The sequence below is a fragment of the Molossus molossus genome, unplaced genomic scaffold (genome assembly GCF_014108415.1).
Source record: "Molossus molossus isolate mMolMol1 unplaced genomic scaffold, mMolMol1.p scaffold_m16_p_3, whole genome shotgun sequence".
In the NCBI taxonomy this organism is placed as follows: Eukaryota; Metazoa; Chordata; class Mammalia; order Chiroptera; family Molossidae; genus Molossus; species Molossus molossus.
Genome location: NW_023425366.1, coordinates 67,380,763 through 67,396,508, shown reverse-complemented (window position 1 = coordinate 67,396,508; position 15,746 = coordinate 67,380,763). Strand labels below are relative to the sequence as shown.

Sequence of the window (15,746 nt, the reverse complement as noted above, 5' to 3'; positions counted from 1 at the left end):
ATGTTTTTTATTGATTTTAGAGAGAAAGGAAAGGGAGGGAGGGAGAGAGAGAAACATTGAACAGCTGCCTCCTGCAAGCTCCCTACTGGGGATGGAGCCAGTAACCCAGGAATTGAACCAGTGACCTCTTGGTGCATGGGACAATGCTCAGCCAACTGAACCACAGCAGCCAGGGCTCACTGTGCTCATTTGAGAATGGAGGTACCAACAGCACTTGGCTCATGGGATTGCTGGAACAATGTTTTAATAATAATAATAATAATAATATAATGCTTACAGAGAGCTAACTTCATGGGAGACACTGGTTTTAGCATTTTATATGTATCACTTCCTTTGTTCCTCCCAATGAAACTGTGAGGTTGCTACATTCATTAGCTCCATTTTACAAATAAGCAAACAAAGTCCAGAGAGGCCACCCCTTCCGCCCGAGGTCACACAGTGAGAGGTGGAGTGGGATGGGAATCAAACTGGGCAGTCTGGTTTCATCACCCTTGCATTTATTTAATCACCCCATCAGACTACTTCCCTGCACTAAACTGTCTCTTCTAAAGGAAAAAAAAAAATACATGGAAAGTACCTGGCATTAGTACAAGTGCAATCAATGGTAATGTTGAAATAGTAAATAATACTTCAATTCCCCAGGCCTCCCAAGCCTACTAAGTTTATATAAACAGTAATGACAGAAATTTCACTCGATTATGCCTCTGCCTGCATGACGTGGGTCCCTAAGTTTCTTGAAGTTACTGCTGGGGTGTCCCAGATGGCTCTCCTGTCCTCCCGCACTTGCCCCTCCTGGAGGCCCCTGAAGTCCCTGGAAGGTGCGGCCTCACCCACTTCTGTTGTGTGTCCTCTGTGCCCCTTCACAGGGCTCAACTCCCTGGTCCCTAAGCAGAAATGGGGCATAACAGTCAACACTGTCGACTTGGAGACTAGTAACTCTGCTGGGATCTCCATCACCTACGTCCTGTTACATTTAGCAGACATCTCTTAAGCAACTAGTATGTGTTGGAAATGGTGCCAGAAGACATACTCACCAAGATACGAGCAGTCAGTATGTCCAGACTGGTACCCTACAGCAGCTTCGGAACCCCCGATGTCCACGAATATTAAGGTCCCATACAAGATCAGCCTATCTTACCACAGTCACTAAAAATGGTGAGGGTTGATAAAATAAAGTTTTATTGTTCATGGTGGTGGTGGTGGTGGCGGCGGTGTGTGTGTGTAGCTTAGGAAAATACCCAGGCAATTCTCGACAGTATCTATTTACTTTTTTTTTAATGGTCTTTACATTTTAACTTTTGCCAAGGATATGTCTTAACTTTTACTTTCCATCTGGTCGAGGAGCATGTGAACCTCTCCCGGGCATTGCCGGCTGTGACCTGCCTTCCCTGACCTCACGAGGGGGTTCCGCTTGTGGCCTGTCAGGGGTTGGGTGTGTCCTAATGTGCTCTGAGGCAATTCTTCAGAGGAAGTCACTGTAAATTTAGAAAATTTCCCCTACTCCTCTTCCAACCAAGGATAGCTAAGACTCAAGAACAATGTCTTGTCACCTAGATGACCATGGGGAGAGGATTAGACATGAGATCTCTTGGAAAATAAAAATCATCTACACAAATTTTATGAAAACTGGAACTGTGGGAATAGTTATTTTTCTACAGCCTTAAAGTTACTAAAAGTGAAGGCAAAAGCAAGACACTTCCAATCAGGAGGAGGAAGGGAAAAGAACTCAGAAGTCTGAAGTAGACCGGTGGGAGGGTTTAACTTAACTTTGTCCTGCAGGCTCTTTGGCATAAAAATGTTATTCATTTATAACTGTGCTTCAATATTGCTTCCAATTCTTAAGGGCAGCTGAATCTTTTATTAAAAATCCGAAAACAAAAAGGTAGGCAATTTTCAGGCAAAAAGAAAAAGTATATTTTGAGATAGTAGCAAAATCTGTTAGTGTAAACAGGATAGGCACTAGGTCATTGATGAGGGGCTAAGCTCAGCCTTTAAGGACAATTTACTGTTAGGGTTTTATTAAATCTATTTTATTTTATTTTAAATCTATCTTTTGGTTTGCTTTTGAGTTAAAGTATTCTCATGAGGATCTTTCCAGTCCAACTTTCCAACAAAGGAAGGGCGGCTGGGATCCCACCTCCATTCCACTTAATGTTTAAAAATAAGTAATATATTGTGTCCACTTAATGGTGTGCCATTTTCTTAAATGTGAGTAAATAAGAGCTCTTTGCTTTGAACATATGAAAGAGAAAATGTCAGGCACTCTCTTACTACTGCTGATCCATAGCTCACTGGTGAACATTTATCTGTACCAGCAGGCAAGATGACTAAGATTCTGAGAACCTAGCCCACTGCACGGGGGAGGAGGGATCATTTGCATGTAGTCAAAGGATTGTTTGCATCAGGTTAAACACTATTTCACACAAGGAGCCATTTTCCCCTCATAATGTCCAATAAGAACTTTTCTGTCCCCCTAAACCCATCTTGCTGCCCAATCTCCAATAGAAACTCCCAGGCAGAGGTGTCCCCAACAAGGATAATGTTGTACATGTTCTGCACCCCCTCACTGGTCCAACACCTAATCACTTTTCCATTCTGTGTTCATCAACTCCCCAGCCAGCCAGCCACCCTGGTCACCCCAGGTCCCACGTCAGCTGACTCAGGCTACTCCTGACAGGACAAGCAGAACTTCAAGTGTGAGCGTACTTTTCATTTGCAAGTTTTGACTATTGTTCCAGCTGAGGCAATCTGGCATTTTCTTTTTTTATCATCAGATAGAATGGGAGAGAAGAAGAGAGAGAGAGAGATCAATGTGATAGAGCCACACTAACCGATTGCCTCCTGCATGACCTGACCAAGGCTGGGGACAAATCTTAACAGAGGCACGTGCCCTTGACTGGAATTGAACCTGCGACTCTAACCACTGAGTAAGACCAGTCAGGGCCAATCTGGCATTTTCAGTGCCATTTATTTTATACAGTCTATGTTAGTCCCTGTGTTTAGTTGAAGGTTGGAGAGGGGGTCACAAAGATAAATCAAGACATGGTTCCACCCTCAAGTTCTTGCCAAGTAGAGACCACCAGTACATAAATGCCTAAAGTGCAGTAAGTGCCATAGTTAAGTGAATAAAGAGTTAAGAAAGACACATGCACAAGCAACTAATTCTTTCTGGGAGAGTCTTGGAAAGCAAGAGAGATATGATGTTTAAGTTGGGCTTTACAGGATATGCAGGAATTTGCCAAGTAAACAGGGGATGGGAACCTAAGCCAAGGCAGAGGAAGTGTACGAGGTGTGCAAGTATATAGACAATCTGGATGGACAGTCCTGAATGTCCAAGCAGTAAAGATGGGATAGATTATGAAAGGCAATGAGGTCCGTGGAGGTTCTTCCATAGGCAATAGGGGTATTCTAGGAGAGTGTGTTCCCAGGTAAGATGTGTGTCAGGCATAGGCAATAGGCAATAGGGGTATTCTAGGAGAGTGTGTTCCCAGGTGAGATGTGTGTCAGGAACACAATTCCAATGAAACTGTGGAAGCCTTTATGGATTTAACAGCCTTTACTAAAAACCTGGGAGCCCCCTGGGGAGAGTCTGAACTATATAGTGCACACTCCATCCTCGTGTATGCCTGCCTGGTCTCCCTCCTGCTCCTCCTGTCTGGGCTCTTCAGCTCTGCAAAGTTCCAAGTTCTTCTCCTTTTTTATCTTATTTTTAAAAACGATTTTATATGTTTTAAAATTTTTATTTATTGATTGATTTGAGAGAGAGAGAGAAAGAAACACTGATTTGCTGTTCCACTAATTGGCTGAGGCCCTGACTGGGATGGAACCTTGGCATATCAGGACGACGCTCTAACCGAGGTCCCTGGGAAGGGCGAAAGTTCTAATCCTTAACTCTCTTATGCACAGTCGACAGTCAAGCCTGCAGAGGGCTCACAGGTACACTAAATAATTACCAAAGTATTTTTTCTAAATAGAGGCAGTTATTGTGTTAAGAGAAACTGTGGTGACAGCTGTTAAATAGAATTTTCTATATAAGCTATAATATAAATTTCTCTTATCACATGCATATGAATCATCTACAATATCAGCAATATTCTAACAATTTTACACATGATGAAAATTTTCTGTGAAACATAATTACTCTTGATAAAAATGAGGCAGTATTCCCATATTCATTCCAGCACTTCAATATCCAAGGTAAAATAACTACAGAATACTGTGGCAAACTTGTTTTTTAGAAAAGGTTTATTTGTTACAAAATGTTAAATACTAAAGCTAAAAACATATAAATTCAGATCAGGCTATATTAAAATACACACATACCCTTCTTTGCAAAATTATTAAAGACTGAATTAAACAGATGCTTTAAATAAAATAAAATACTCTTGAGGACATTCTTTTGTATAACTAACTGTATCAATGTAGTGTTGTTTTTAAAATCATAGTTGAAAAGTTTATCTGTCTTGAAAGTCAAATTTATCCAAATCTTCAGTTTTCTGCTGCTGCCCAATACGAAGCCACCAGGCTGGCTTGGACTGGATGGATTTCAGTTATGTTACTGAAACTTCTATTTTACAAGCCTACTCTCCTATAATATGAACACAGAGTAGCCAGCAGTATACAAAGGGTTATATAAGGTGAAAACCTGGTCCAGAAAGAAAAGGCCTTAGCTTTACCATACAGTATCTTCTCTAATTAAAATGATTGGTAAATATATCGAAGCAGAGATCAGCAGAGAGCATACATTCACCTAGAAATAATCTTTCAATTAAAAAAAAAAAAATTCAAAAGAGCACTCATTTCTCCAAGATAGCATAAAAGCATTTTTCAATATCTTGTTATTTTAAATTGAGTTAATTCAAAGATTTTAATCTAGATTTAAAAGCTAATTTGATTACTGTCCTGACTAGCTCTGGCCAGCTGTGATATCTGCATGTCTGAGTCACTCGCACAGGTGGTAAAAAACTTCTATAACAAAAACTACACGCTGAACATCAACAGGGTTATCAACTTCCAAACTCAACTCCAGTCGAACAACCTGAAAATTATCTGTGGTCTATTTAAATTTTAAATAGTATTTGCAAGAATATATTTTGCTTTAGAACTTTTATTTTTTCTTTTCCTAGATTAAAAGTTACTGGTTTAGAATTTTAAATGCTCTAATTCACATAGGGGTAAGAATGTGCTTATGAAGAACAAAATACTATCACTGAATTTTAAATGTTCTTAAATGTGAATGAATTTCTAGAAATCCACTACAGTATCTATTCTTTACCATGCTCGTCCATGCCAGGTGGGATTTGCCAATAGTTGATTAACTCAAGTGATTAGAGTACAAAAAACATAAAATGCATCCCAGTCATCTTCATCAACACCATTCAACTAAAATCAGGTTTCTTGGAAGAAGTATGTAGGGGATTTTTATTGTTTCACTCTGACAATGTTGTATACATCCCAGGTACACATAGTATTAGTGATTCTAATACTGGAGTGTAAAACTGTTTAATCAAATCTTTGAACAGTTGGGAAACTATATGTATTCTAAAGTAACTGGAAATTAAAAGGAAAATATATCCAATACTGAATTACATTACTGATGAAGATGATGCCAACAATAACATAGTGATCTGGTTTTCCATCTCAGCTTGTGAGCTTCTGTTGACAAGTAGCACAAGAGAAACAAGAATTCTGTCCTCTACCCTGGTACCATTTTCTCTACATGTAACAAGCCTTTCATTTATATCCTTTCTTTTAACTTACTGGGTAATCTTGAAGGACAAAACTCATGCTATTCCTCATCAAATGACCTTGTAGTCCTCGGAAAGAATCCAAATAATTCAAGTCACTGACATCCTAATCTTAGTAAATACACTAAAACAAAAACATCTTGAGCCTTTGATAGCAAATTCTCTAAAAAGGATGTTTCCCTGTGAGCATCTTCATAAATATGTATTAAAGTTATGTGGATCAGTCACTTTTACCAATATCCTCGTCTTACAGAATGATCAAGAAAGTACTTGTTCATCTGTGATAAAGCCAGAACTGTGAGTGTTTTAAAGATAAGACAACACAAGGCATTTCTCACTTGCTAGCCGAGGTGGCACAGAGGCCCTGGGTGGAGCAGACTTCCCCAAAGATACCAGAATCCCAATATGCTCTCTCCCTTCCAGAAGGCCTCCTACTCTTTCCCTGAGGCCAGTGCCACTTTTCTGCTTTCAAGGTCAACAATGTTTGAGCAAGAAAATATACATATCCTGCTACAAGACAGACATAGTTTTGGGGCCCGGTACAAAGTGCAAATGCAGGGCCCTTCTTTGAACATTATTATGAATTTCCAGATGGCGACAGCAGAGCTCAGAGCCCAGAGGGGGCCCCTCTGAGCCTGTGGCCCTGTACAACTGCTCAGGTTACCTGGCCATAGAGTCACCCCTGCTTAGATTTCCTGCCTCATCAGAATCCCAGGTTAGAGACAAGGTGGCTCAGCTGGGTTGTTCGGACAAAAAGCAGAATTTTTTTTCAGGATGGTTCAAACACTGTCACTGATTTGGAAACAAGTATCATTTCACATTCAAAATCCCAGCAAAATTTTGATTCCTCACGTCTCAGGTTGATCAGTCTTCCCCTAGATTTTTCATTATAGAAATAGTCACCCTGGGTCTTTAAATGCCCCTTATTTTAACAGAGCAATTAATCAGACATGATGAAATTTCTGTATTAACCCTACGTGATTTTTTAAAAATTTAAATATTTCTTAACTGGGAAGGGTATAAATATCACTAAAGCAACAGGGCATCTTAAGGGGAATAAATAGCTGTGCAACAGCTTTACACACTAGGTGAAGCCTTAGATTTAACCTATGGTATATTTTGTTCCCTTTTAAAATTACAACAGTAGTTTTTTCAGAGAGCTAGTAAACACATTAAGCTGTATGGTGATTTTTTTTTAACGCCCATATTTTTTTTTTAACGCCTGTTTTTAGGTCACAAGAATTTTACTGAAACCCATTCCTCATTATAATAATTTTAAAAGTGTATGAATATAAAATTGCCAGGTTACATTACTAAGCAACGGCATTTCCGGGAGTGAATATACTTCCTGTATTCCGCCAGCTGCTTCAAGTACATATTCGACGGCCATCTGTGCTTTTCAACAAAACTGCGTTCTTCCACTAAAATTTTTAGAAAAAAAAAAAAAAAAAGTTAGTTGAATATATTTTATTTGGGATCGAGTTTAAGCATTACTGGTTTCCTGTTTAATGAATGACATCCAAGCTCTGCTATATACCCCCTACTCCTCCCTCAAGCCTTCCAAAGGCATTAAATACAATTCTGGTCAAATCAGTCCTCAGGATACATCTTTCCATTGCTTCATCACAGAGTATTTATGTTGTTGTTTTTTTGTCTCGTATAAGACTTGTTTTTCCTGGAGACGATAATGGACTCATTTTTTTTTTTTTCAATTGGTTTTTTTCCTTTGTAACTAACTCAACCTTTCAAACTCTTTATATCCTCTCAATTCTATCTTCCACCAAACCAGTCATCAGACAACCTATCCGTCGGCAGTGGGGTCAAGGCCGTTGCCTGGAGACCCTGCCTCCCGCCTGCCCCCACTGCTCCCCGGGCCGGCTTCGCGCTTTCCTGCTCACCCTCCACGCCTGGACGCCAGGTCCTTCACTCCGATTATCCTCTAGTTTTAGTGAAGCAGAACCTTTATTAGCTTCCTACAAAAGGTGGGTGCATAAGAAATAGTTCTGAGACTCTGCTTGTGATGAAACGCTTCTAATCTCTCCTCACACGTAATTCAGTCCGGAGTTCTAGGCTGAAGACCCCCTCAGAACGCTCGAGACAGACTCCACCGCCTTCCGTGTCCAAGGTTGCTCAGAGGTCCACTACCGTTCAGAGTCAGAGTCCTTGGTAAGTCGTATGTTTTGTTTTGTTCTCCTGTAAATTTTTCGATTTTTTTTCTACTTACACTCGACATTCTTTCGTGTCTCAGTGAAGCGCCTGGTTCATTAAGCAGAGCACTTAGCTGAGCATTTAGTGGATTCTTTCAATCTGCTGACTCAAGACCTTCACTCCTGGGATAACTTCTTGTATTTTTTCTTCATCAGTTCCTCCCTACTGGTTTTTATTTATTTTTTTCTATATTAACTTCTATTATTCAGGTACTTCACCTCCTGGATTGAGCCTCCAATTTTTTTTAAACCCTTTCTTCCCTGTCTTTTTGTCGTTCTTTCTGGGAGACTTCATTACCTTTATCTTTCAACTATTTTATTCAGCTGGGTTTTTTACTATCATATTTCTAATGTCCAAAAGTGACTTCTTATTCTTTTATTGTATTTTTTGTTGTTTTTTTTTTTCAAATTGTGGTGAAACACATATAAAATAAAACAAATCATCTCAGCCATTCTTAAGTGCTGAGTGCATGGTAAATAGCATTAAGTATATTCACGCTGTTGTGCAGCCCAGTTCCAGAACTCCTCACCCTGCAAACCTGAAACTCTGCCCATTCCACAGCTCCCTATTCCCCTCCCCGTCCCTGGAAACCACCATTCTGCTTTCTGTCTTTACTACTATTATTTCTTTTTAGTAACACTCTAGCTCTACTTTTTATGGATGTATACCTCTAATTCTTTGAGGATATTAAATTTAAAGCTTTTCTTTTTATAGTTTTTTGTTTGTTTTTTGATTTATTTTTAGAGAGACAGGAAGGAAGAGGGAGAGAGAGATGGAAACATTGATGAGAGAGAACATCAATTGGCCGCCTCCTGCATGCCCCCCACTGGGGATTTGGCCCACAACCTGGGCACGTGCCCTGACTGAGAATCGAACCAGCGACTCCTTGGTGCATGGGCTGATGCTCAACCAATGAGCCACACCAGCCAGTTAAAAAAAAAAAAAGTTTTCTTCTACTCCTTGTGTCTCCTTATTCCTCTAAGTTTCCTCTTGTGAGGTAATAGGAAATATATATTGGTCTCTGCACCCAGTTCTTAGCACAGAACTCCTGAAACCCTTGCAATTTCTCCATAATAAAAGCACTCGGAGCACCTTTTGTTCTAATATGTGGTCTTTGACCCTGGTTTGACAGCTCCTGAAACATCTGCAATTTCCCGGTGACAGTAGTGCCTTGTATTCTTTTAATTAGACCTCTCTGGGTGGGCTCCTGGATGTGGGCTGGTCACTGAAAAGCCATGATTAGAAGCTTAAACTTTCCAGCCTTCCCACCCCCACCATTCTCCTAAGAAGGAAAAGGACTGAAAATGGAGTTGACAATCAACCATGTCTACATAATGAAGCTGAATGAAACCAGGCAGGTAAACATTTTTTAGCAGCAGATTCTCTTATACAAGTAAAATTTTATGTAGAAGGCTAAGATATAAGCAGATAACAGTGGAACTCCCCTGGCTGACAGTGGGAGGGACGTGACCAAGCAGTGCACATGCAGCCTTCTCTCTCCCTTCCCTCCCCTTCCCTTCTCCTGGCGCCTTCCTCTTCCCTCGTCCACTCTCCTCTCTGCCCCACCTCAGAAGACCTTCAGGCATCTCTAAGGAGAGTTCACTGTTTAGAGTTTGAAACTACCTGACTAGGTGAACTTTCCTTTCCTGTCCCTTTTCATTTGATTACTCCTTGAGTCTACTCCAGGTAATAACGTGGGCACACCACTGTGTCTAAAGAGAGGGTCAACTACGATGACTAGTCTATTTTCATGTTCTTTCCTCTTATGCACACTGAGAAGTTCAACCTTCGAATGGTTCTAATCTTTGTTTTATCTGAAAAATTACACCATGTATACTCTCTGCACAGTAAGTTTTATAACATCCATTAGTCATTAAAAAATTGTTATTCCCAGGTACGACAGTGAACTCCTATATAGATAGACTTAATAGATATAGATAGTACAACAGAACTATATATTATAAATAATACATAATAGTTATAATTCCTCTACAAAAAAAATGTTTTTCAATCTGTATTGTTCAAATGTTGCTTCTGACTTGGGTGGTTAAAACCAAGATCTTATTGATCAAAAGCAAATGCTACCAGAGGCCACGTTATCACTATACTTCAGAGGGGAAATGCATTAAAAATGAAGGGAGCTATAAAAACAATCACTAGCAAACTTGTGTAACACAGGTCAAGCTACGTTTTTAATGACCACACTGCATATTTAAAAGGAATATGTTACATTGACTTTTTAATTTTTAAAAATTACTATTCCTCTGAATTGCATCTCAAATCTAAGACTAAAGAACATAAGGTTTTATTTCAACGCAGTAGTTGGCAATCTACCTGAAAGATCCTGAAATTCAGGCTTTTGACTGAAGATGAGGTAGTTAGTGGCGATGAAATGAAGCAGCCAGGTTGAAAGGCAGTCAGAGTGGTGAAACTGCAGGAAAAATGAAAGTGAGACAGTATCGGACATAATGACCATCAACATGACTGTCAGATCGGGGAGAACGGGTCTGGGAGAAACCAAGGAGAGCCCAAATCCACAATGAATGGGTCCACATATGAGGCAGCCTTCAGCTTACTCTGGATGCAGAAAGGAAAAGGGAGTATTGATAACAGATAATAATAAAATTACATCAGTGAAAAAACTGAATCAATGAATAACAAGCCCCAGCTGCTGCAGTGGCTGAATGTCTTTAAGCAGATGTATGGCTGCATCCGTGGTTCACAACGGCTGTTTGAAGTTCTTGAGGATTTAATTTAAGCTTTTAATCTATGGTCATGGCCTTCACTAACTATTCTTGTATCTGTGTAGCAGAGATAGGAGTATGGTTCAGACTGACAAACCTCAGAGGAGGGGGGCCAGGGAAGGATGAGATAAACCAAAGAACTAATACGCACGTATGCATAACCAATGGACACAGACAACAATGCTGGGGGTGGGCAGGATGGGGAGGAGGGGGTCTGGGGAGAAAAAGGAGAAACATCTGTAACAAAAATAAATTGATTAATTAAAAAAATGATTATGGTTAGGAAAGGCATACATTTGGCTATATCTAAACAAATTCACCAGAGGAGCAAACCAAAATTTATTTTTAGGAGAAACGTCATCAATCTAAGGTTGCGGATGGCAATGTGCACATATTTCTCTGAGAAGGTTTTATCTGAATAGTTGCTTTTAACTCAGATATACTGTTACACTGAGCAGGATTCCCCATGTATTTCTCATTCTGAGTTTCAATAGCTAATGGAGGGGGCACTCAGAGCAACTTGGCCATGACGTCATCACCTTGGTGCTAATCCAGTGACAGTCACTGATCCATCTAACCACTCAATTCAGACTATGGTAACTTGTTGGTAAGGAATTTTGATACATAAGTATAGTTATTTTCATTATCAATATGGTAAAATATACATAAAAATTTCCCCTTTTAAGTGTATGGTTCAGGGGCATTAATTACATACATTCACATTATGCAACCATCACCACCATCTATTTTCAGAAACTTTTTTTATCATTTTAAACTGAAACTCTTTCCCCATTAAATAATAGATCCCCTTTCCCTTAGGTCCTGTCCCTGGTAACCACTATTTTATTTTACCTTTATGAATTTGATTATTCCAGGTGCCTCATATAAGTTGAATTATACAGTATCTGTCCTTTTTCTGTCTGGTTTATTTTACTTAGCATAATGTCCTCAAGGTTCATCCATGTTGCAGCATGTATTAAAATTTCATTATTTCTAAAGCTGAGTAATACCCCATTGTATGTATATACCACATTTTGTTTATTCATTCATTTGTTGATTCATTTAGGTTGTTTCTACCTTTAGGCTTCATATAGCTCTTTTAAGGACACTCAAAAATATATAAAAAATAAGTAATGCTAAATTGAAGATTTGTAATTTCAAATCTTAAAGAAGAAACTCAAGTATTGCTCTTCTAAAAAGTTATAATGTGGGAATACTTTAACATGTAAATTCATTGTAGGTCTCCTGCTTCTTATTACACAAAATCAGACTTTTTGAGTTGGATGAGACTTTATCGTTCATCTAATCCCACATTACATTTTAACCACCTTTTTTCACCTTATTTTTTGGCAGATGAGTGTGAATGATCTCAAGGGAATAGAGAAGAGCATGTAGCTGATTTAACAGACACCACCAACACTATTAGATGATTAACCCAGAGCAAATAACCTACCAACCAAAGTTCAAAACATTGCCTGATGGCTGTGACTTTGAAAAAGAAAGGAGATCACAGAAATAAATAGCTGCTTACAAAAACACAGTTCAAATGCAGAATTTTATTTTTGAACAAAATTTAAGAGATCATTAAGTGTGGGCCCTTGGCAAGAGATGGAATGAAATTCAATGTAAATTCTATTTTCTATAATGCCTATATGACACAATATGGCACCACACTCAAATGACTCTAATAACAACCATCATTCAGTTGAAAAAGTCCACATCAGCAAATTCTACATCCTTGGAAAAGGATTGCTCAAAAACCCTCTCCTCAAATGACCTGCCCACAGACATTGTGAGGATACTTGAGCCTCTTTTAGCCAAACTTCCAAACCAAGATAGGTCCTAACGTATCTCCTAATAAGCAGAAAGGTTAAAATCGTATAATTTTTAATAAGATTTTTAAAAAATCAAATAAGCAGATACACAGGGCCAGTTACCTTGGCTTTCTTGAGCAGGTCAACTACATCTAGGTTCATGGACGCCAGCTCTCTGCTGGGCATGCTCTGCAGCTGCGTAATGATGAACAGCTCACAGATGTGCTGCAGTCTGGACACTTGGTACATCTCAGCGCAGATCAGGAGGCACATGGCCTGGAAAATGCCGGCTGACGCAAGGAGGGAAATGAGAGAACATGGATAATAAAGCCATTTCTTTTATGACCTAAAGCAAAACAACAAAAAACAAACAAAAAATGCTGACTCTGTCATCCAATGTAGAACAGAATGCTTCGAGAAAACCTTGAAGGAGTCAGCACTCCGAAATCCATTTTAAAAAAGAATTTAAGACTTCAGACTCAGAAGAAAAAAAATTTATGTGTCGGTTTTGCTTTTTAAAAATTCTCCAGAGAGAGGGATTCTACAATTACCTTTAATAATCAATTCCATACTATGGGACAATTCCTTCTGCTGGCTAATTAAATTCATGCCATTTTTCTTCTCTTGGCTTTAGTTTAGGTTTGTTTTGAGGTAAAATAAACATAAAATTTACCATTAACCATTTTTTTCCCAGTTTTTCAAAAAAAATAATTGACATACATCACTGTATAAGTTGAAGGTGTACAGCATGATGGTTTGATTGACGTACACTGTGAAATGATGACCACAACAGGTTTAGTTAACAGTCATTATCTCACGTAGATACAATTAAAAATAAAAGAAAAAATGTCTCCTTGTGATGAGAACTCTTAGGATCCACAATCTTAGCAACCTTCCATTATATAACATAGCAGTGCTAACTATATTCGTGTTGTACATTATGCCCCTAGAACGTATTCATTGACTACCTTCCCCAAATTCCCCCTCCCCACCCTACCATCAGCCATTTTTAAGTGTGCAGCTTATTGGCATTAAGTCTACTTACACTGCTGTGCAACCATCACCACATCCGTGTCCAGAACTCGACATCATTCCAAACTGAAGTTCTGTGTCCATGAATAGTAACTCCCACATCCCCCGCCTCGCAACCTGACAATCACCATGGTTGTTTTGTTGTTGTTTTTATTTCAACACTTCCCTTAAGTCTGATTTCTGATGTAATTCTCCTAGCCCTCCTTAAATTCCTTACATTCTTTCATAGCTAGGAACAAAGAATACTGTGCAAGATGTTGAACATGATAAACAGATTACCTTTCTTTCTGTGATTGCCCCCCACCTCCTTGCAGATATTCCAGTATTCAGCTTAATTTTTAGATTATTCATTTTGACTAATTTTCCCCCTACACCTTTTACCAATTTTTAAAGTGTTTTGTCCTACACTTATTAGTGCTTTTCTGAGCATTTTTTTCTAATTAGCAAGATAACACCCCAAAATTAAAGCACCAATTACTCTAGTGACAGGATGACTGAGAAACCTAATTTCCTTATTTCAAATGTGGTCAAGTTTTTAATTTAATATACATACTGGCCAGTATCAAAATAATAACATAAATAATAACACTTATTCTGATGAGAATCGATGCTTTCATTTTTATTATGCAAAAACGATATGCCAGTCTTTACCACGGACAGTAGTAACTGTAACTGGCTCCTAAATATCATAGCTAACTGAAAGACCAGAATTAACTTAACTGAAAAGAGAATTTTCTTTTTTGGAACTCTAAAACTTTTGACTAGAGGTTTCAGACTTGTTTTAAACTTTTCAGTAACAAACACAGGCTATCTTTGAAATCTCAAAATCAAAAGACAAAACCTCAAGGGAGGAATGGTCTGAAATGTGTGTTTTCTTTCTCGGTTAGCTAGGTGGGGTGCCTGGCCTGTTCTGTAATCCAGGTCTCTCAGGCCCCTGGACTAAGCCAACCGGGGCCTTCTAGTTGTGTTTGTGGTGGGAGCCATCTGGTGGCCAAAGGGTGAAGATCAATCAAAGGGGATCCTGTGCCCACACCCCAAGGCTTTACGGCCTGTTGAAAGGATTTTGCTGTTTCTCCAAGGTGCCTGCAGCCAGTGGAACCTGGGAGACCTGTTCCGACCTACAGCTGCCACAGTTCCTTCCTCGTCCAAAGACAGTCAGGGACTAGGGAAATTCAGCCTGCAGCCCACTGGGCACTAAACATCTTAGGAAAAGTTTTCAAAGGAGTCAGCTTCAGGAAGAGTCTGCCTTTAGGAGAAGTCAGAAGAATGCCTTCAAAACACCCAATTCCTTGCCCTGGCTGGGTAGCTCAGGTGCTTAGAGCATCGTCCTAATACACCAAAGATGTAGGTTCAATCCCCAGTCAGGACACATACAAGAATCAACCAATGAATGCATAAGTAAAGGGAACAACAAATCAATGTCTTTTTCTTTCTTTCCCCACCCCAAATCAATAAAAAAATATATATATTTTAAAGATTATATTTAAAAACAAAACAAAACACCACCACCCGCATTCTCTGGGCCAGAGAAATGACCAGAATACCGAAAGTCCTTAACAGTGCCTTCGTCAGAATGCAGAGCCATAAAGGCAGTTGTCCAATCTCCTTCTCGTGGAAAGGACAGTGCTCCAAGAGGTTTTCTGTCCCGGTCTGGAGAACCGGAGTAGCCACTAGGTCCCCAGGGTGCCCCAGTGACCATGTGCTGCTGCCGCTGGCTGGGACGCATGTACTTATGTCAGAGTCTGAGAGCCCATGAGAGGTACCCAATCAAAGCTCTTCCACTTGAACAGACAGAATTCACTGTTGCCCAACACTACCTCCATCTGCTCAGCACATTCCATGATGTCAACTCTGATAAACCTTAAGCAAAAACAGACTTCACAGAAAGCAATGCATTAAACATTTCGCAAAGAAAGAATTGAGATGTTATCTAACAATTTATACTGCTCACCTGGGCAACAGGAGTCTGTGTATAAATATTCCAAGAATGATAAGAAAGTCTCTTTGGAAACACCATAGACTGGAATCAGAACACTCTTTGCTTCCATGTAATTGCCATTGAACATGGCTGCCATCACTTCACAGCGGGCCACCAGGATGGCCCTGTGGGCTGGCACCGTCGTACCTGCAGGGGTCCAGAGGGAAACAAATTTAAGTAACATAAACTTGCAGAGTTATTATTCCTGCAATTTCCCCTGTGA

General features: G+C 39.5%; 1 protein-coding gene across 2 annotated transcripts in view; it reads right to left on the bottom strand.

The window, feature by feature from the left end:
• Nucleotides 1–4,410: 4,410 nt before the first annotated feature.
• Nucleotides 4,411–15,746, bottom strand: part of RHOBTB3 (Rho related BTB domain containing 3) — a 60,898-nt gene continuing 49,562 nt past the window's right edge. For both annotated transcript variants that reach the window (XM_036280601.1, XM_036280599.1), the window contains exons 9-12: nt 15,497–15,670; nt 12,637–12,803; nt 10,290–10,386; nt 4,411–7,168 (exon numbers count right to left, since the gene is read on the bottom strand). In XM_036280601.1, the coding sequence (XP_036136494.1) occupies nt 7,053–7,168; nt 10,290–10,386; nt 12,637–12,803; nt 15,497–15,670 (554 nt within the window). In that variant the 3' untranslated portion in view covers nt 4,411–7,052. The remainder of the gene's footprint in view (nt 7,169–10,289; nt 10,387–12,636; nt 12,804–15,496; nt 15,671–15,746) is intronic.